The following is a 21,494-nucleotide window of genomic DNA, read 5'->3' as shown; positions in this document are numbered from 1 at the left end:
GTGCTGGGGACCAAACCCAAGGCCTTGCACATGCCAACCCTAACCAAGGAGCCACACCCCAACCCCCCACATCATGCTTTGAATCAAGTGAAGCTTGAAGTGGGTGGGGTCACACTGGGAGCCACTTTGGTGCACAGTGGGTTTTGTTAGGAATTGAGTGATGGAGGGCACCCAAGACCAGTTTGATGTCCCTAGCTCCATCTTCCGGCCTGAGATGGGAGCAGACTTCATTGCTAGGGGTGAAGGATGACATCGGTGTGACAGTGATACCAACTGTCCTTGGAGTCTTCCAGACCAGGGTCCACTCTAGTGTGCAGCAGCAGCTGAGAGAATTAATTTGGGAAAATACATAAGGATAGATCTTACTCTCCAATGCTCTTGTGCAGCCATGAAGCATGAGCTCCAGCCTGTCACTCAAGGTTTGACTTTATGGCTTTCCTGGTGAGGACTCTCTCCTGGCTGTGAATGGAGAATGGTTGGAATTTTTCTATCAAATCTAAACAAATTCACCCTATTTCACTTTGTCATTTATTTAAAGTTGTTTATCATTGCATTATCTTTGATTCAACAATTCCACCTCTAGGAATTTATCCTAGAGCTATCCTTGCATACATGCCAGATGACACACGCAAGCTTACTTGTTTGTGACAGCAAGTGATTGAATATGACCTAAATGCTCACTAAAGAACTAGTCAAGGAACTATAGTACATTCAGAGAATTGAATACTACACAACAGCGAAAAAGAAAGGAAAGCTGTTCTAGAATGCATGCTGAGATAATATTGGTAAAATAAAAAAGCAGCAAGCTGAAGAAATAGCTCGCTTTGGAGAGCGCTCGCCTACCACGCCCAAGGCCTGTGGTTCGAGTCCCTGGCCCCTAAGATGGGGGGTGGGGGGAAGCAGCAATGCAGGGTAGGCCAAATTTGCCTCACTGTACAAAAAAGAGTGAAAATTATATATGCCTATTTGCTTTGCTTAGCTATGTATGAAATATTTCTGGAAGGAGAAAGAAAATAACATGAGTTGCCTCCAAGGATTTAAGAAAACTGCATAACTGTGAGACAGGGAAGGAAGGAAGACTTTTCACTCCCATTCATACTTTCATATTTGGAAGCCTAAAAGCAAATTTGTGTATTTCTCCCCTTTAGGAAACATCCTTCTCTCTATCCTGCCTTTTTGAAGAAACAGATCATCAAGTGCTCCCAACCCCCACTCTCACCATGACTCCTCTCTCCACTGAAGAAACCCAAGTCTCTCCATCACCTCGTAGTGACTGTAGACCACCAATAAGACAAGTGGAAAGAGGCACGTTCGTCAGCCCGGTTACTAAGCCAGCCTGCTCACAGCTGGTGCCCCTCTCCAAACATGCACACACACACACTTCTACCTTTGCCGTAGGATTGCCACCAAGGCGATAGAGACCGATAGGGACCGAAACCCTGGGAGGAGGAAATTCCTGGTTGTTTTGGCTGGCTTGAAAAGCACAAATAAATTTCAGATGTGGTTCTTTGCCAAGTGTGATGGTGTTGAGTTCCTTTCTGAAAATAGTGTCAAAATGCCACCTCTGGCCATTCTCGTCATCTCCCAACAAAGTGGGAAAGGATAGCCAGAGAGAAAACAAAGGCCCAGACAGGGGGAAAAAAAAAAAAAAAAGACTTGCAATTGCAACTGTCTTTCAGAGCAGAATCATCTCAGGAACCCAGGTCTGCTGGATTTCCGGTCATCTTCTCAGACTTTCCTTGGTTGGCTCCTTGGGTTTTTGTTGGTGGTAGTTGTGGATTTTTTTTTTTTTTTTGCTTTATTTTGTTTTGTTTTGTGTTCTATGTTCTGAATCTCTGAAACAGAAGCTGGGAAGCAAAGCTCAAGGCCTGGAAAGCTCCTCCTCAGAACTTGGGTTAGTGAGCAAGCATCAAGTGCGTCCCAGATAGGGGCTGCGGAGGGGCTTAGAGGAGGGCTAATACAGGCCTCTCTGTTCCCTTTTCTGGTTAAGAACATAAACTCTAGAACTAGACAGGCTGGGAATAAATCCCACTTCCCTGTTTATTATGCTTTCTCAAGCAAGTTGTCCGACCGTTTATGCCTCCATTTCCTCTCCTTAGAAAGGGTGTACTCTTTCTGTGGGTCATTCAGTAATTAGGAAGATGAAAGAGTTTAACATGTGGAACAAGGCCTGACATGTAGTATCTGCTCGGTAAGAGTGAGCTGTTATGGTTGCCTCTCTATGTGAGAAACTTCGCATGAGCAACTATAGGAATTTTATCACTGAAACTGCCTGTTCAGAACCATCCTGGATTGGCAGAAGCCTTCTTCACCTCTGTAAGGACCATATTGCAACTCTGGAGCAAGATCCCAATGTCATATCACTATGAGAGAAAAACCAGGCAGCAGACAGTGGATCCAAGTTTCTCAGGGAAAAAAAAAAATATATTGTGTGCCAACTATTCCTTTCCAGATATTTCTGACCCAGGAATAAAATATGAAAACAATTTTGTGTATGCTGGATAAAGAAGTAAGAAAAGGGAGGGCTGGGGATGTGGCTCAGTGGAGAGCGCTTGCCTAGCATGCACGATGAACCTAAGTTCAATCCCAGCACCACTAAACGAAGAAGGTAAGAAAAGGGGACAATTCAGGTCCTGAAGGTGAGGTGGGGGGTGGGTCTATTATAGTGAACATAAGATCCCCTCTCTATGCAGGGTGTTAAAGGAGGAGGAACCACTAGGTGGCAGCATATGAGCAGGTGAACAAAAGAACCAATTGCCTCCTGCTTGGGGAGGTTTGCACCAATCCCAGCCCACAGGTAAGGACAATGGGCATTGTTCTGAAGTGTTTACCAGGCGCCCAAGTCTACAATGCTGGGGAGAGAGAACACCTTTGTGCCAATACTGACTTGAGAGACACAAGACAAAGGGATGCCAAAAGAGGAAGAGCGGGTATCTGGGACACACTGAGAAGGGAACTGAAACAGGAACAAGATCAGGGTAACTTCTTCACTCCCTGGCCATTGGTTTCAGCATTTAAAATAAAATCCCTTAAAATAAAATCCCTTCTCTACCTGCATAGACCAGAGGAAACAATCATTTGCTGAACTGCAAAAATCTTGACCACTTCTCCCCACCTTAGGGTAGGGACCACACTCAGACCTCTGGCCCCTTTAGTTATAAAAATTAGCAGAAAAAGAAATTAGAATTGGGCTGAGCATGGTGGCACGCCTGTAACCCCAGAGATTTGGGAGGCCGAGGATGGAGGATCACAAGTTTGAGGCCAGCCTCAGCAACTTAGTGAGACCCTGTCTCAAAATGAAAAATAAAAAAAGGGCTGGGGATTTGGCTCAGTGGTAAAGTACCCCTGGGTCCCTGGGTTCAATTCCCTAGTACAAAAATAAAAAATTAAAAAAAAAAATTAGATTGGCCCTAAAGGATATAACAAATGGAATGATTTGAAATCTGATCTGTAGCTGTACTATCTCTGACGTTATTTACCAGGAAAAAGTAGAGTGAGAGTGTTGGGTTGATGAGACTATCTAAAAACAGAAGGGAAGACTCCTTTTCTTCCTTTTATTGTTGTATTATTAGTAGTATTAGTATTTAGTTGAAAGTTCTACCATAGACCTTTAAGAAGCAGCAGATTCCTGCAGTCTGTTGGAAATTAATCCCCAGGCAGCAAAACTGCTCTCCACTCAATTCAACAGCCTCAGATGGCAACTGGCTAATCAGATTACTCCTTCTCTGTTTGACTCCACTAACCAAATCCCCACCTCACTGCCTGCCACTAACTGGATAACTGGGGCATTAGACCACTTAACTAACCGCATTACGTGTAGGATGGCTTCTTAATCGCCACTGGTTGTTCTGGCGAGTGGAACCCAAGAAGGGTAGAGGTGAAAAGGTTTTTTTCCTTCCTTATTTGATGTAAAGAAGGAAAAAATTTAAAGCTAAGATCTTAAATTTAAGAAGCAAATGCATACCTGCCTTTTTACAGATAATCCCTTACATGGAATGTGCACTCACTGGAGAATCCAACCTGGGACTACTAACAGTTCGGTCTGTATTGTCTAAGCTGATATCTGAGAATACCAAATGCTCCGAAATACTAGCAAGTTTCAGCTATCTTTCATTAAAAGCACGTTTTTTCTAGTGTGTTTTCTGTCATCCAGATAGCAAAATGGCATAGCCATTGTTTTGCAATTGCCTTAATATTACATTTTCCCCATACAATGACCTGTTAAATCTCTTAGAAATCTGTATTTAATTCAAAACCAACTATATCTTTCCCTCTGGTGAATAAAAATGGGGAAGAGAATTCCCAGTGTGTGTCACTCCCTAAACCCAGGGCGATTGTTTTTAATGAGCCGCACCAAGGGTGGGATCAACTAGATGCCCGGTCTCCTGTTTGAGACAGACATTCCCTACACGTTGACTGTAAGGGACAGCCTCGATCTCAAGTTGCACCGTCTTCTTTATAACCAGTTAGTCTTTGCAAAAGGCAAAACTGAGGACATAGAAGGTTGTGATCACTTGGTCAAAATCACACAATATACGGAAGACATTAAAAGACCCTTGAAATTCTCTGTCAGCTGCTTTGCTTGTTGACACTGCAGTTGGACGACTCCAGGGAGACATCTGCAAAACCCACATTTCATGGCGTCAGTAGTGGTGTCGATGCAGAACACAAGGTAACACGTGCGTACGTGGGGGAGATGGGGAAGACTCCTGCTTTTAAAGAAGTCTGAGAAAATGTGGAAAAAGAAAAGAAGAAAACAGTCTAAGATGGAGTTGACAAGAATAAGGGAAATGGAAATCTTTTTTGCATCTTAAGGACAAAACTCTCAGATGACAGGGACAGCAGTGCTTTCATCTTTGGCTAAAAAAAAAAAATCAGGAAAGAAAGGAGAGAGAGAGAGAGAGAGAGAGAAAGCCCTCCCTGGAAGTCCCCCGGCAGAAGCAGCTCTGGAAGGATAAATCTTGAGTGGCGCTGATTTGTTAATTCCCTGAGCGCCGGGAAAATTTGCGGGGCTGACTTTAGAAAAGGCAGCCCTTGACACAGAGGATTATCCCTGCTGCACAGCCCAGTGACCCAAACTCATTTTCCACTTTGTGGATTACCATATCCTTTGCTCCTCCCCCTTCCCTCCTGCCCAGCTATTTCATTTCCCATTGGAATTTACAGAGATTGGATAGGGAGTTTGAAACTCACAACCAAAAACAAACAAAAAAAAGATTTCTTTTGCAAGGAATCTGAATTCTCTCAATTTCCCTATCAAAAACTTAAAAACCGTTCAGGCTGGGGATGTAGCTCAGTAGTAGAGTTCTTGCCTTGCAAGCACAAAGTCCTGGGGTCAATCCCCAGCACTGACCAAAAAAAAAAAAAAAAAAAAATCAGAAAAATTAACTGTTCAAGCTGGGTGTGGTGTCTCACACCTGTATTCCCAGTGGTTCAGAAGGCTGAGACAAGAGGATTGCAAGTTCGAGGTCACTTCAGCAAGTACTTAGGGAGACCCTGTTTCAAAATAAAAATAAAAAAGAGGAGGGATAGGGTTCAGTGATTAAGCGCCCCTGGGTTAAACTCTCCGTACCAAAAAAAAAAGGTTCAGAAACATGCTGTTTTTCTCCTCAGTATGAACTGATCAACGATCATTCTTTGGAATTTGATTAATGACACACTTCAAGATGTAGCTGTTTTTGTACAAAAATATTTTATAAATATGACCAAAAAAATACAACTGTTACAGGAAACTGAGGTCCAACAGGGTGACCATATATTTTCTGAACTGAGACACTTGAGAGTGGGAGTTATTAACAATGCCTACACTACAGGTGCAAACTGGATGTGTGATCATGCTAAAAATAAGGCAAAATGTGTTGTGCAGTCACCTGGGGAGGAAGGGAAGGGATGACCTGGCTCTTCTGGTACAAGGCCTGGCAACGTCCCTTCTAAAGAAGTCCCCCTTCCCCGCAGGCCTGGTTTCTAGGCAAACATGCCAGGGAGACTTTATTTTCCTAATGCCCAGACTGTTTCAAGAGGGCTGGTGTCTCTGGCATCAGGCCGTCTGGGGCTGGCCCGCTGTCAGCAACTGTGTGTTCAGTTGCCTCGTGGGGACCCATCACAGTCCTCCACATCTCCACCTGGCAGAATGCCACTGAAGGAAGCATTTTTGTGGCACTAGGCAATAGTGTGCCACTTCCTTGCCTCCTGTGATAGGAGTGAGTTCCAAGATGCTTCTAGTGCTGGTCCTCAAAGAGGGCATCTGGTTCCACTGTAGATGCTCTCAACCTGATGGTGAACAGCTGGCCCCTTTATCCCACCACGGAACAGAAAGCATCCCCACCCCACCTACTTTTTTTTTTTTTTTTTTTTTTTTTTTTTTTTTGTACCAGGGATTGAGTCCAGGGGCATTTAAGCATTGGGCCACATCCCCAGCCCTTTTTGAGACTGGGCCTTGCTAAGTTGCTGAGGCTGGCTTTGAACCTGCAATCCTCCTGCCGCAGCCTCCCAAGCTGCTGGGATTACAGGCATGGGCCTCCGCATTCTGCACAAACATTTCCCTTTTATCCATGGTGGGACATAACTAGCTTTACTGTATGAATGAATAAATCACCTAGGTGGCACTCACACGTCACCACTCCTGTGGGCCCGCACTCTGCTGGCCCAGTCACTAATGTTCCTCCTCTGGGAAAGCATCTGGCATCTGGAGATTTGAAAACATTTTTTCAACATCTCCAAGTTTAGTGGGGCAGAATGTGGAGCTGACTGCTTCATGCTGTTAGTACAGGGTTTCTCAACCTTGCTTTTAAGGTTTTAAGGTCAAAAAATTCTATTTTGTAGCTGGGTGGGTGGCATATGCCTATAATCCCAGTGGCTTGGGAGGCTGGGGCTTGAGGATCACAGGCTAAAGTCAGTCTCAGCAATTTAGCCAGGCCCTGAGCAACTTACTGAGATCCTGTCTCAAATAAAAAATAAAAAGGGCTGGGGATGTGGCTCAGTGGTTAAGTGCCCCTGGGTTCAATGCCTGGTACTAAAAAATAAAAATTAAAAAATTTTAAAAAACTTTGTTGAGGGCATCATAGGATGTCTAGAAGCATCTCTCACTTTTACCCACTAAGTGCTTCTCCCCATCTCTCCCTCTCCCAACCCCAGTTATGACAATAAAAATGTTTCCAGGTATTGGCAAACATCCCCTGGGGGCAAATCCGCCCAGTTGAGAACCACTGTCTCAGGGAATTTGGGGCCTGCTGGGAGCCAAGCACAGAGAAACTGCCCTGGCTTCTACAAGTCTGTGCTCTGACCACTAGATGATGGCAGTAGTTTTCAGCAGGGTTGGAAAGATATGGCACATAAATTCCACAAATGCTTCCGGATTTAAAAACCAGGAAGCCAGGACCACTGCTCTGAGATTTGGGAGCCCATGCTGCTACAGATTTACACTGGGAAATGACGCTTGAATATGACCGACTCGCCAGTTTGGAGAGGTATGGGTCCGGCGTGTGCAGAGCTCTGTAGTTCCCTTCCCTGTTTCCCTTTCCCATGGTGGAAATCGGAAGAGGGCAGCACCGGAACTCTTGATTGGGAATGAGTGAAATGCCATGTACACCCTTGGAACATGAAACCCAGGGTCCCAGAAACACTGCAGAGGCAGCCCTCCCACAGCAGCTGGGAGGGTACATGCCGCTCCGGTTCCCTCGCATCGCACTGGGTCAGGCTGGCGCTGGGCACCGTGCTTGGGGTGTTGACTGCAGTCCCCAGGCAGAAGTGGGGAGATTCAGGACAGATTGCTATCTCGCGGCTGTGATTTTCTTGGTCCTCTGTTAGTTTAGGAGAAAGTTTTTCTCATACAAGATGACTCTCAGGAGCTCTGTCAAGAACCAAAAACTAAATAAAACAACACAACAACGCAAACCCACTGCCCCCTCAAGAGGCCCAGATAGGATGAAGGGTCTGGTGCCTTTATTGTGTCTGCCCGTGTAGGCCAGACAGGACGGCCAGCGCTGGCCCTGGTGCCAGCCACAGCCCTGTCGATGCTGCTTCCCCTGGGCCCAGAATCGGAGGCACCTGGAAGGGTTATTAGCAGGATTGGAACTCATCCCTCTGCTGGGACTAGATCATAATTACAGTAATTTTCTAACAGAGCTCGGCAGTAGGACTGTTTAATCAGCATCCGACTCCCCTGTGCTCCCAGCCCTCATCACTCAAGGAGAGGAGTGGGATGGCTCTTAAAGAGACAGTGCCCGCCTTTCAGTGTTTCGAACAGATGTGCCCTAATTGGTAGAATATATCTAAGTCTCGTAGCTTACAGCAGGCAGGTTGCATTGCCTCCAACAGACTGCCTCAGGCTCTCACTATTCTGGGCCTTCTGCCGGAGGGACCTGGGTCAGGCTGCTGGTGGGCCAGGCTTCCCACACCAACAAAGTCTCTCTGGGAAGAGACACACAGGGCGAGAGCACTTATGAAAGAAACAACTTGGGTGAAGGACAAGAAGGGACTCGACAGCTACACATAAAAAGAAACTTTCATGGCTTCCCATAATCCAAAGACCACAGATGCAGCTTGTGTTTCTGCCATTCCAGGGGAAAAATCGGTGGTCTCTCAATCCCCACACCCTTGCTTTACCATCCTCTATTATCCACGCCCCTCTAAGTGCCCCTTGTGTTTGTTTGTTTGCAGAAGTAGACCAGATCTCCCCTGAACCTAAAGTAAAATGTTTGCTTTGCTTCTTAATTGACTCAGGACCACTGTCTCCTATAGGATGTGGCTCTTGCTATCACTTTGAACACAAGTTATGTTACTGTACCTTGAGATCTGAGGTCTCCAGCTTTCTAGCTCCAAAGGCAGTCATCACTGAACCAGAACTGTCTCTCCCTCAGGAAGTTATTTTCTAAGATGTTAGGCCCGGCTCCCACTGCCCTGCTGGTAAACCAAATGCGCACTTGGTCTTTGCAGCAGTTCCCAAAACAGTTCCTTAGAAGAGCTGTGGTAGAAGTGGATGAGAAATAAGAGGTGGGTGGGGGTTTCCAAAGTGGGTTGAGGCAATCCTCTAGAAAGAAGGTACAGTGTTAGGTAAGGAAATGAGGAAGGGGACCCTTATCCACAGTCCAAAGGTTACCTTGGGCCCAGTTGTATGGCTTCTCCAGAACGACTCCTGCTGGCAGAGGGTCACCCCTCACTTAGGATCACTGCCCACAGCTTGAAGAAGGAAGTGCCACCTTGCACTGCAGTGCTTATCTGGTTGGCTTTAGCCGTGTCTCGGCTGGTTGCTAGTACATAAATCCAGAGGCCACAAATTTAACAATCCTGCAGGCCGAGGCAGGCCAGGGGCTGGCCTCGTCCCACTTCTATCAAGGCCTCCTCACATCCTTCAGGCTCACTATCCACCCTCCTCCCAAGAATGTTAATATTCACCAAGAGCAGAGGGGTATAAACAAACAAACATGGAGCTACCGTGATGCCCAATCTAACTGTTAAAAGGCTGTGAGGTAAGCTACCTGATAGGGTGGGAGGTGCCTAGGACTTGGTAGTTTGGATTTAAGGTCTTAGTAGTCAGGCGCTAAGGACGGCGAATGAGCTCTGAATATTCTGAAAAGCTCTATAGGGAGATTTTTTTCTCCCCCCTTGAGTATAGTAGTGGTTTTAACATGTTTTAAAAAAGGTTTTGGGGGCTGTGGAAGTACATAGTTCAATGGTAAAGTGCCTGCCTGGCATATGAGAAAACTTGGGCTTGATCCCCAGCACTGCAAAAATAAGACCAAAAAAAAAAAAAAAAAAACAACAAAAAAAAGGTTTTGGCCCAGCATGTTTATACACGCCTGTAATCCCGGCTATTCAGGAGACTGGGAAGTACTGACTGAACTGGTCTGAAGTAGGGCCTAGGTCTTTTCTTCTTTTTTTTTTTTTTTTTTTTTTTTTGTCAGTACTGGGAATTGAACTCAAGGCCTCACATATGCTAAGCAAGCTCTCTACTACTGAGCCACAATCCCAGTTCTTTTAAATTTTTTTTTTTTTGGGTGCTGGGGATCAAACCCAGGGCCTTGTGCTTGCAAGACAAGCACTCTACCGACTGAGCTATCTCCCCGGCCCCCTAAATTTTTAATTTAAAATTTAAAATTAAATTTTTAAGGAGGTCGTGTTAAATTACCAAGACTGGCCTTAAATGTGCAAGCCTCCTGCCTCAGCCTCCAAGGCATGCACCACCGTGCCCAACAAAACATACTTAATATTCACACTTAGGTCAGTTTGTTCAGTCAGAAATTGAGTATAAAAACTGCCTATTTTCCTCACTGGGCACTGAGATGGTCAAATAAAGTGATACATAAGAAACTTATTCTTAAGAAAACGTAACCCCTTTCCCTCTCCCCCACACCTTACATACAAACTTCCACCAAATAACCACTACCTCTGAGCTTAGATCACTCTTCCTGAGTAACAGATGCCTAGACTTGGACCATGGAAGAGCTAGCAGAGAAGAGAGAACTAAAGCAGGCTCTGACCCGGCCTTACACCTCAAATCTAAACAAAAAATAATTTCATTCTACAAAACAGTTCAGTGGGCCATCACCTCACTCCAGCTAGCACCTTCCCTTTCATACAGAGGTCACCCAGCTGTGCTGGATAGACCTGAGCACACACAGGACGAGAAATACACAAGAGGGGCATATGGCACTGCCTGGATGGAGAGGAAAGTCTAGCTTTGCTGTTTTTCTGGTACCCAGGTCCATGTTATTAGGAAAGCTCTCCCTTAGTTCAACTCCTTCCACAGCCTATACTCAACTCAGCACCAGACCAAGAGGGGACAGCGCCTGGCCTCAGATTAACTGAGGTGGTGCTGTATGCTCTGCTGCTAATGGATCGTTAAAAAAGCTGGGAGTCAGAAAAATCACATCCACATCTTTGAACAGCGCCTGCTGTCCCAGCAGCCCAGCCTGCTGGCACAACTAGCTGCTGAGTACCAACTCCAGGAAGAGAAGGGCGAACAGAAGAAGGCCAACCCAGCTTGCTGTTTTTTGGCTGAGTAGGGAATTGACACAGACCACCTCCGGCTCCTGTCTGGAAGTTTTGAGATCAGAGAGCTTCAGGCACAGCTGGGTTCACAGCTGCACCATTTGGAGCATTGGACTCATTAATATTCATGAGCCATCCCCACCAATCGGCAGAGCGGATGCCATTAGCTTAGCATCTGTCGGGTTTTTGTGAGGGTTGTGTATGGAGTTTTTTTCCCCTTTTAAATGAACTTCTTTTGACATTTTGGATTTGCCTCTGTAGGTTTTCTATTTCTCGCCTTGCTCTGCTGCATCATATAAAGGAGAGACCCAGGGGAGGCGGGCAGGAAAGAGGGATGAATTCCAGCCAGGGCTTTGCATCTGCCTGTTGACAAACTTTATTTCTCTTTTAGCACCTGGCACCTCAGACAGGCTGCAAGGATGGAAGCAGCATCAGGTAAATTATACCTAACAAGGTTCATGCCCAGAACTGTGAGAAGAGCTGGATCCTGACTCTTTGGAAGACGATCCTTCCTCCAGTGGTGAACCTGAGCTCACACACAATGCAGGAGAGCCACAGTGCACCGTCCTGAACCATTATTTCCACGCTGATAAATTCATGATTTATGAAAGTAACTACTGCCAGCCCTCACTCCCTCCTTCTCTGCTACAGCTTGTTAGACACAAATTGCAACAACAGTCTTAAATACTTGCATTTTATTTCAGGCCAAAGCCCCTCAACTCTGAACTAAATGCCATGACAGTCCCACAACATAGGCTGGTAGTAAAAGAGCCCACAGACAGGCAGGTTGGCTAGAGGGGGGAGGAGTGGGCTAGAGGGGAAAAAGCCACACACACCAACCCAAGAGCAGAGCAATACAGAAAGCTGGAGGCAGCACTGGCTCCTACCAGCTCTGATTCTCAGTGGAGAGGAATTATGGCAGCAGGAGGGCAGAATGCCTCATTGTCTGAAGGAAGGCATGTTGTTTCTCATCTCCATCCCCAGAGCCCTCTTTTCCAGGCAGAAACAAAGCCCCAGTGCCCCACCGGACTGAACATACCGAACATACGGCCTCCCTGCAACGCAGCGCAGCAGAGGGACTCAATGGTGGCTGAAGCCCTGGGGGTAGGGACCTATTACTAAAAGAGAAGGATTCAAAAAAGGAGCCCACTCTAACCTTGCAGAAAAGATAAACATGGTTCCGCTTTATAAGCAAAAGACAGTGACAGCCCAGGACAACCTTTTCCAAACAAAGCCCCTGAGCTGCTGCCTTTTCCTCTGGCGATAGCCAACCCCCTCTCTCTCATGAGCCATAAGCTGCACGTGGCTCTTAGGCTCCACTCAGCCCAAATGAGGTCTTGGGATCTGCTGGAAATGCCAGCAAAGGAGTCACAGCACCAGTTCCATTCAGTGGTATTTAGTGGAGGAAAACTAATTCTAGGAGGTAAACGAGAGGCCAGCCTCCCAAAAACAAAGTGCTCCAGGGGCTGCAGCAAAAACTGAAGCCAGCCAAGATGGGAACACAACCATACAAGCATCCCTGTTGGGACAATATTCAATCTGGTGGCTTAGAATCTACCGCATTTAGATCCCCAAAACCAGTCACCAGAGGCAGTGCTCCTGAGCCTAAACAAACACCTGAAGAAACTCAACTCCTGCAACAGTAAATACAGGATTCAATTCAAAACCAACCACCTCTAGCCCTTGTGCTTAACTTACAAACAAGTGTGTGATGTCTGTTCCTATGGAAGAGGCATGAGGAGTAGTCACAACCAAACTCCGCACAGCCAACTCAAGCAGAGGCAACTATAAGATGCTAAGCAGCCTGACTTCCCCCTACACCTACCCCGTGCCCAATCCCACCTGAACAAAACTCCTGGCCTGCATCTCCTTTGTCTGCCTCAAAGTAGAACTCAGAGCTTAGAACAGAGCTCACTTTTCCCAAACTGCATCTAACTGATCAAGGTCCAAAGGCACAGCATGGTCCCTTCCCACAGCCTTCCTCACAGGCTGGAAAGCAGCGGTTCCCTCATCAGATCTTGAAAAATTAGAGCATGACAGTGAAGACTGAGGTGGCAAGGTAGGACTTTCCAAGGAAGGAGCCTCAGAGTCAACCACAGGAACCCACACTTCTAAAGGGTCCTTCTCTTCACTGGGAGGTGGTGAAGGAGAGCTCCTCTTCCCCGATCTTGGAAGAAAGCAGCAACTGGAAAAGAGAGGGAAAGGAATAGAAAGGCATGAACTCATAAATAAAAATGAATGGGTAAAGCCAGGTATGGTGGCACACGCCTATAATACAGTAACTTGGGAGGATGAGGCAGGATTGCGAGTTCAAAGTCAGACTCAGCAACTTAGTAAAACCCTGTCTCAAAATAAAAAATAAAAAGGGCTGGGGATGTGGTTAAGCGGTTAAGTACCCCTGTGCCCCACCCTCCAGAAAAAAAGAATGGGTGGACCCAGGGAGTAGGTAAACAAAAGGTGGTATATTCATGCAATAGAATATTTTCAGTCATAAAAGAGAATGAAGTACTGTTACCATGCTACAATATGGATGGACTTGGAAAACGTTACACAAAGTAACAAAAGTCGGTTATGCAAAACCATGTATAATATGACTCCATGTGTGCGAACTGTCCATAACAAGAAAATTCAGACACAGAAAAACTCATGGTTGCCAGTGGGGGAATGGAGAGCCACTGCTCATGGGTGCAGGGTTTCTTTCTTCAGAACATGAAAATGTTCTTAAATCAACGGCAGTGACTGATAGTTGTACAACCCTGTGAATTTATTAAAAACTACTAAAAAGGTAAATTTCAGTAGGTGTGGTGGCATACATCTATAATCCAAGCTACTCAGGGGGCAGAGGCAAGAGGATCACAAGTATAAAACCAGCCTGGGTAATTTGGTGAGACCCTGTCTCAAAATAAAAATAAAAAGGGCTGGGGATGTGGCTCAGTGCTAGAGCATGATAGCATGTACAAGGCCCTGATTCAATCCCCCAAACCAGCAAAACAAAACAAAATAAGTGAGTTTTATGTCAATTAAGCTATTATTTAAAGAGGAGGCAGGTAAAAAATATTATAAATAAGAATGCCTTCCCCTTTTTTCTCCCTGAGTTTCAACAAGAGATCCTGCTACCCATTCAGAATGAGAGAACCATGCACTCAGAGAATAAGGCCTTCTGAAAAGCTACCATCACTATATTTCTCTCCCTAACAGACACCCTACTGGCAGAGGCAGTCACCCCAACCTCAGATATCTCAGACACTCCAATTACCTGTTAGGCTGGTCTCCTTTAGCCAAGTGAGAGGTACTCGGCCTCTCTTCCTGGGCCCAGCCGCAGTTTGACATAGCATAGTGAAGAATGGCATCAGAAACAGAAACAGAGCTTCGGCCCTGAACACAGGCTTCTATCTCAGGTACTGAGAGTTGGCTTTGCAGGAAGAGGTGCAACTGACTGTCTGACAGGAGGACCACACTCTGCAGGACCCTGAAGCAACATAGGGAGCACAGCACAGAGTATCACCCTGAGGAGCTGCTTTCCATCTCCTTCTCTGATGAGCTTCTAGCCAGTGAGCACTAAGGATGTGAGGGCACAAGAAAAGGTGCCCAGCACAAGTGTGCCTCCGTAAGCAGGGCAGGGTTTGCAGACCCCTGGCACCTTGTGCTGCCCCCACCCCCACCCCACCCCCATCCCTACCCTGGCAGCCAGCAGTAGCCCAGTACGTCCACTCACTTTTCCAGGAAGTGCTGCAGACCTTGTCGTCGCTTCTCAATGAACTCATCCGAGTTGCCAAAGAAGGCTGACTTGCCAGGAAGTTCAGGTACAGGCCTGTGTAGTCACAGAATGTAACATAATATTTGAGATAGTCACTCGAGTTTCTGATCAAGGGTTCCCTGAAGTCAGGTGTGGTGGCTCACGCCTGTAATCTCAGTGGCTCAGGAGGCTGAGGCAGGAGGATCGCAAGTTCAAAGACAGCTTCAGCAACTTATGAGGCCCTAAGCAACTTATCAAAACCCTGTTTCAAAATAAAATATAAAAATGGAGGGGTGGGGGCTGGAGTTGTGGCTCAGTGGTACAGTGCTTGCCTGGCACATGTGAGGCACCAGGTTTGAGTCTCAGCACCACAAATAAAAAATAAATAAAGATCCGTCAACAACTAAAAATATATATTAAAATAATAATATATTTATATACATATAAAGGGCTGTGGATGTGACTCAGTGGTTAAGCACCCCTGGTATCAAAAAAGAGAACTCCCTGAAAAGATGCCCAATCAACACAATTAGCTTATACCAAAGAGGGAAGGCTAAGACTAAATGACTGTGTGCCATGTGTCAGGCACTATGCTCATCGTTTACAAACATTTCATGTAATACTCCCAAAACTACACAGGTGCAGTAATATATAATGTAATTTCAGCAATATGTGAGATTGAGGCAGGAGGATTGCGAGTTTGAGGCCAGCCTCAGCAACTTAATAAGACCTGGTCTCAAAATAAAAAAATAAAAGGAGTAGGGATAGCTAGGCATGATGGCACACATCTGTAATCCCTCAACAACTTGGAAAGCTAAGGCAGGAGGATCAGAAGTTCAAAGCAAGCCTCAGCAACTTAGCAAGACCCTAAGCAACTTAGTAAGATCTATCTCAAAATTTAAAAAATTAAAAAAAAAAAATAGAAAAAGGGCTAGGGATGTGGCTCAATGGTTAAGTACGTGTGGGTTCAACCTCAAGTACCAACTAAAAAAAAAGAACTGGAGATGTAACTCGGTGTTACATTAAGTGCTCCTAGGTTCAATCCACAGTAACACACACACGCAGTCTACTCCAGCCCTACAAAGTCACATGCCTGAAATATTTTAAAAGCGGCTGAGTTGTAGCAAGTCATCCACCAACTCTTTAAACCTTCCTAGTTTCTAGTCTCTCTTAGGAAGTACAATACATACTTTTTTTTTTTTTTTTTTTTGGTACCAGGGACTGAATCCATGGGCACTTAACCACTGAGCTACATTTGCAGCCTTTTTTATTTCACTAAGTTGCTGAGGCTGACTTTGAACTTTCAAACCTCCTGCCTCAGTCTCCTGAACCACTGGGATTATAGGCATGTGACACTGTGTCCAGTTACACATTTTTTTTTAAGAGTACTAGGGATTGAACCAGGTGCACTTCACCACTGAGCTGAATCCCCAGCCCTTATTTTTTATTTTGAAACAGTGTCTCACTAGTTAGCCCAGGCTGGCCTCCAACTTGTGATCATCCTGCCTCAGTCTCCCAAATAGCTGGGATTACAGGCATGCACCACCACACCTGGTTGCAACACATACCTTTAAAAAAACAGCAGGCCAGCCAGGCATAACAGTGGCACATACCTGTAAGGTCAGTTACTTGGGAATCTGAGGCAGGAGAGTCACAAATTTGAGGCCAGCATGGGCCATTTAGTAAGAACCTATCTCAAAATAAAAATAAAAAGGGCTGGGGATACAGTGGAGTAGCAGAGCACTAGCCTAGCATGCATGGATCACTGGTTTCAATTCCCATACCACAAAAGAAAACCAAAAACAGGCCTCCTGGAGTAGATCATTCAACGGGCCATCCATTACCACCTAGCATGTAGGTGTCCATTCTGTAGTGAATGGAATCACTATACTCATTCTCTCCACTTTTAGGACTCAATTAGGGGAATAAAGAGAAGCAAATGATAATTGCCTTTCCTAAAGCTCTGATATGTTTTTGGACAAGGAGTGCCATACTGAAAAGGGAAAAAAAAATGATAATTTTTACATGTCAAATGGATAAGAACACTACTTATTAAATGAGCACTTCCTGATAACTAGTGATAAGCACATTTTAAATTCTAGCAGTACATTCGTTGAGCCTTAGACTGAGACATACATCAAAGCAATACAAGCTGTAATCCCAGCAGCTGGGGAGGCTGATGCAGGAGGATCATGAGTTCAAAGTCAGCCTCAGCAATGGCATGGCACTAAGTAACTCAGTGAGACCCTGTCTCTAAGTAAAATACAAAATAGGGCTGGGGATGTGACTCAGTGGTCGAGTGCCCTGAGTTCAATCCCTGGTTCCAAAAAAAGTTCAAAGTCAGCCTCAGCAACTTAGCAAGGCCCTGTCTCAAAATTAAAATGGCTGGGGATGTGGCTCCCTGGTTAAATACCTCTGGATCCAATTCCCAGTATTGGAGTGATAAAAAAAAAAAAAAAGGGAAGAAGGTGGAGGAAAAGGTGCAGGAGGAGGAGGACCAAGAGGCATCAAGTGCCCTGTATGTTGCAAGTTCTCTTCACTGTCAACTCCAAGTTCCCAAATAAGCACCTTAAAAGCCTAACTCAGACCCAAGAAGGAAGCAAGAGCAAACTCACACCAAACCAGCATTTCTCTGAAGCTGTTTTCTCAGCCACACAAACTCACGGTAGCGGCGCCGCACACAGGAAGTCTTCGCAGTAAAAGCCTTGCTGTTGGTCTGCAGGAGGAGGTACGTGAAAAGGGTTAAGTGGAAAAATACTAAGTTCACATGAGCTCCCCATCATTACTCTCACTGAGGAGCCAAGCTATCCAGCCACAGTTGTGATTGGGGTCCCCACTGGAGCAAGATCTCACTGAGCAGCCTGAAAGCAACTCGCAGGCATACCTCATGCTCTTTCCTCTCCTCCCTCCTTTTCTTCCAAGTCTTCTGTCTTGGGCCACTGGAAACAACCACAAACTGGTTCCACCTCAGCACAAGCCCTCAGCCCTGAAGAGTGTTGACCCCAATACAGAAGCTGGACGCACTCACGTGGAGAAATATCTTATAATCCACATAAGAATTCCAGGAGCCCTCATTCTGCACGCGGGGGTCCTGAACGCGCACAGTGATCACCTCCTGTAGGGAAAAAAATCCTGCTTCAGCTTAGCCACCCAGCAAGACGGCTTTAAGGACACAGGTTGCCAGATTTTTCCTTTAAACACCAACCTTCAATCATTTCTCAACAAATCCTGAGTACCCACTATGTGTCCAACACTACTCTAGGCCCTGGGGACAGACTGTGAACAAGAGACAAAAATCTCTGCCCTCAGGAAACTTACATTCCAATATATTCCAACTAGTGGAAAAGTTTGTCAAAATGGAGCCTTACTTCCCAGCAATGCTGCTGCTATTGATTTCCTTCTCCTAGTTTTATTCTAAGCTCATGAGAACCATCAAGGTATTACTGTGGAAAGAACACCACTGAGCAATGATTTATACCTCTGTGTCTTCCCTCCTCCTAACACCCTCTCCAACTGCTACCCACCTGTTCCTGGAGACCGTTCTTACCTCCTGCTCTTGGTTCTCCAACATCCTACACCAAACACCCATTGGAAGAAAACATCTGACAGGGACAGAGAACATATGAACAATCATGGTTAGTTAGTATACCTCTATTCTTATCATTTTTTGCCAGGGCAAAATGCAAAAATTTTTAATAGATTCCCCCTGGGGAAACCCAAGCAACTCTTTTTTGTTCTTATGTAAAACTTAACAAGGAAGCAAGCAAAAAGAAGAAAGAAAACAACAACAAAAAAATGTTAGCTCGGTGTCAAGTTAAAAGATCCAGGGGATTTGGTTTCCTTCTTAGTCCCCTGTTGGGACCCTCCTCTACAAGGCCATCTCTACACAAAGTACACTGGAATCTGTGGGTTCAGCAGGGTCTGGTGGGCACTGAGAGTACAGCTTTGAAAATGAGCCTAACAGTGCCCCCTCCTGGCTGTTTAGAGACAACCACGTCCCCACAAATACCAATGCTCCTGAATTCTCTCTTTGTCTTCCTAACCACAATCACCTCCCAACAGGTGAATCATGGAGCTAGAGTGCTCCAGGGAGCATCTGAGTGGGCTGCCCAGTTGCAACCTTCCTTTATGGAATCTGTTCTCTGGAACTGGAGCCAATAGTTCTAATCATTTCCTCTTTTGACATGCCATCCGGTTTGTACCTCTGCCCAAGCACCCCGCAGCTGCGCAGGTCGACTCAGGATGCATTCTGCTCCTTTGTAAAGATTCATTAAAGCCTAAGCCCATGATTTCCCCCAGTGTGGTAGTTTACATGTATAGCGACATCGCCCACTCCAACAAGGGGACCATGAATGCTGCAGCACAGGGTTACTCAAGTCCAAAGGGGCCCATGATGTCACCTTCTGTTAAAATACAGCACTAATCTTGTTACTCCTAGAACCACTCCAACAGCATCCTCCCTGGCTGCTGCCTCCACCCCCTTCCTCTCTCTTAAGAGCGGAACAATAAGGTTTAATTTCCCTTTCCAATTTACCTTGAAATGAAAACTGACTTCAGCCAATATGTACTGCCAACAAATGATCCAGGCTGGCTCCTGGGAAAACAAGACTATCTCGAAGCTCTCCCTTTCCTCCCCCCTATGCCCATTCACACACCCACTCATTTTTACAGTCCCACAATTAATTTTAAACACATTCTCTTATTAGTTCTGCCTTACCATTAGAAGAGTGTGTAATGAGTTTCCTTCTATTTTATGTTTTGCTAACACAAGGCTAACATTTCAAAGGAAGGGGAACTCATTTACAGCAAGAAATTAGCAGAGCAAACAGCTTCTGCAATTCTTTCCAATATACCAGAAGGTCTCTCTACAGACAGACATTGCATGCAGAGACAAAGCTACATGGTAGATGACAAAATCGGGCTACACTGCAGAGAAAACCCAAGGTTTTGTGATTTTAATACCATATTAAACAGTATTCTTGCTGACAATCTGATTTTTCATCTAATGCCTACACTGCCTCCAAGGGGTCCTGCACTGAAAGGTAAGAAATTCCAATTCCGTAACAACCCATGTATAACTTTCCAGATGTAAGCAGTCAAATGGCTGTGACCAAGAAGAGTAGACATACTTGCTGTAAACAATTAACCTCACTGGATTCAAAAAATTCATTTTCTCATCTCTTTTCAAGCATTTGGTAAATTGCCAGCACAGGAACAGAGAATCAAATATTCTGAAGTGTCTTTTCATGAAATTAACTATAGGAAAAATGATGACAAGGAAGCCGAAGTCACCCACATACTGAGTGGAATTCACACATCTCCTGTGCCTTGAAAGGAACACCAAATTCAGGACCATAATTTAGTAACTAAAAGGTCATCACACTTTTGGTCTTAAGGAGAATTTTGGTAGGGACCTGTGACACCTCCATGTGGAAGTTCTTTTCCTTTAGGGCCAATATCACTTAAAAACAAGTAGTTATATACTGCCTTAAAAAAAAAAAAATCCCAGGATCCCTGAGATGCTGTATACTTAAATCTAAGTTTAAAGGGCACCGAGAAAGTTTTGGTTGTAACTTTCCTTAAAAACACAAATACAAAAATGTACACTGTAAGTGACAATTTCTAGCAAACACTTTCTCCATCAGCTCCTTCTTACCAGTACCACTTCTCAAAAGAAATGAAGCTCAGTTTTGCCCTAGGAGGAGCAATAGGAAGTTCTCACACTTAGCTCTATAATTTAGGAGACTGATATGTGCATCACTCAAAGAAGGATAGAGTCAGTGACCCTCTCAGTTCCAGAACTTATTCAATGCTAACTAAATTTCCTGGGTTCTTTTAATCACACTTGAAGTGTCCTTTATTCTATCCACCTGTACCAACACCAACAGCTATTGGTGAGAACCTGATTGTTTGCAAAGTAGATTCCTTGTAAAGCATTACCAAAGTTAACAATTTAAGGTAGCAATTCAGGGCCTTTCTCTCATCATTTTATCTCCATTTAAACTACTTCAAAACACAAGTTAAAAAACAAATCAGGCTATAAAAGTAGAGTGAGCCAAGAGATTCCCATCCCAAGGGTTATTCTCAAATCCTTGGTGCCACAAGGCAACTCAGAAAGTTCTTCCTAAATACCAACAGGTGTTGGAGGAAGTTCCCATCTGATCAAACTCTGCGTGACTTGAACCAAGTATTTTTTTGTTGTTGTTGTTCATCTGTAACCGGTTTCTCCTTCCACTTGTAAACAAGTAACAAAAGACCAACACAATATAGGTCAAGTCCTTTGTGTTCGAGTAAATTACCTGGTATTACATCCACCCACCCAAGTCCTAGCCGCCTCGGTAAATGTCCCCAAACTTTTACTATAGCCACTCCTCTTCCATTCTTAACGAACTAGAAGCAAAAGGGTCACACGGTCCTTCTCCTTTCCAGATTAAGCTTGAGGAGTGGGAAGGAAAGATACCCTATACTTGCAAAGTAAATTGAAAAGTAAGGTTTCCTTTCTTGGCTCTCCAACAAGTCCTCGCCTTCATTTCAGGAGGCGAGACAGCCTCTTCCCTAGGTTGTCAAGCGAGGCGGACACTCAAGTGCCACTACTGGCGCTCAAGCCCACGCCGCCGCCCCCCACCTGAAAGCAGCACCCACTTCCCGGAACCCTGCTCACGCCCCCTTACCTGAGAGCAGCACCAGCTCCCTACAGCGACAACGCATACACCCCACCACATAGCCCGAGTCACGGCTTCTCCTTCCGGGTTAGTCGCCGGTGCCGCGG

The 21,494-nt window shown here is 45.3% G+C and overlaps 2 protein-coding genes and 1 long non-coding RNA gene across 5 annotated transcripts in view; 1 reads left to right on the top strand and 2 right to left on the bottom strand.

Moving 5' to 3' along the window:
- Window positions 1–1,500, top strand: part of Skap1 (src kinase associated phosphoprotein 1) — a 270,445-nt gene extending 268,945 nt beyond the window's left edge. Inside the window, exon 14 of the mRNA XM_047546439.1 lies at window positions 1,149–1,500. The gene's annotated coding sequence lies outside the window, so the exon portion shown is untranslated. The remainder of the gene's footprint in view (window positions 1–1,148) is intronic.
- Window positions 1,501–6,924: 5,424 nt separating this feature from the next.
- Window positions 6,925–9,708, bottom strand: LOC124980481 (uncharacterized). The gene is made up of 3 exons (XR_007107812.1): window positions 9,098–9,708; window positions 8,786–8,962; window positions 6,925–7,849 (listed from the first exon to the last, which is right to left on the bottom strand). It is a non-coding gene; the product is annotated as an uncharacterized LOC124980481 (long non-coding RNA).
- Window positions 9,709–10,043: 335 nt separating this feature from the next.
- On the bottom strand, window positions 10,044–21,494 carry Snx11 (sorting nexin 11). Of its 3 annotated transcripts, none has more exons than XM_047544886.1 (7): window positions 18,273–18,314; window positions 17,754–17,840; window positions 17,610–17,664; window positions 17,341–17,441; window positions 14,705–14,800; window positions 14,246–14,458; window positions 10,044–13,174 (listed from the first exon to the last, which is right to left on the bottom strand). In XM_047544886.1, exons 2-7 carry the CDS (start codon window positions 17,798–17,800, stop codon window positions 12,901–12,903), a joined length of 786 nt encoding a protein of 261 aa, XP_047400842.1. In that variant the 5' UTR covers window positions 17,801–17,840; window positions 18,273–18,314; the 3' UTR covers window positions 10,044–12,900. The 3 variants fall into 3 exon arrangements, with proteins under 3 accessions (XP_047400842.1, XP_047400840.1, XP_047400841.1); XM_047544884.1 differs by lacking the exon at window positions 17,610–17,664 and adding an exon at window positions 21,397–21,494 and having other exon boundaries at window positions 10,045–13,174; window positions 18,273–18,327; XM_047544885.1 differs by lacking the exon at window positions 17,610–17,664 and adding an exon at window positions 19,260–19,314 and having other exon boundaries at window positions 10,045–13,174; window positions 18,273–18,327.

The sequence above is a fragment of the Sciurus carolinensis genome, chromosome 3, assembly GCF_902686445.1.
Source record: "Sciurus carolinensis chromosome 3, mSciCar1.2, whole genome shotgun sequence".
Lineage (NCBI taxonomy): Eukaryota > Metazoa > Chordata > Mammalia > Rodentia > Sciuridae > Sciurus > Sciurus carolinensis.
This window is presented reverse-complemented; position numbering and strand designations above follow the sequence as displayed.

Bases quoted from the DNA above. Each gene is read 5' to 3' on its own strand.
- Snx11 (XM_047544884.1), bottom strand. From the start codon at position 18,314: ATGGGTGTTTGGTGTAGGATGTTGGAGAACCAAGAGCAGGAG. The intron at 17,442-17,753 runs GTGAGTGCGTCC...CTCCTCCTGCAG, and splicing joins ATTATAAGATATTTCTCCAC to ACCAACAGCAAGGCTTTTAC. The intron at 14,801-17,340 runs GTGAGTTTGCTC...GTGACTACACAG, and splicing joins CAGAGAAATGCTGGTTTGGT to GCCTGTACCTGAACTTCCTG.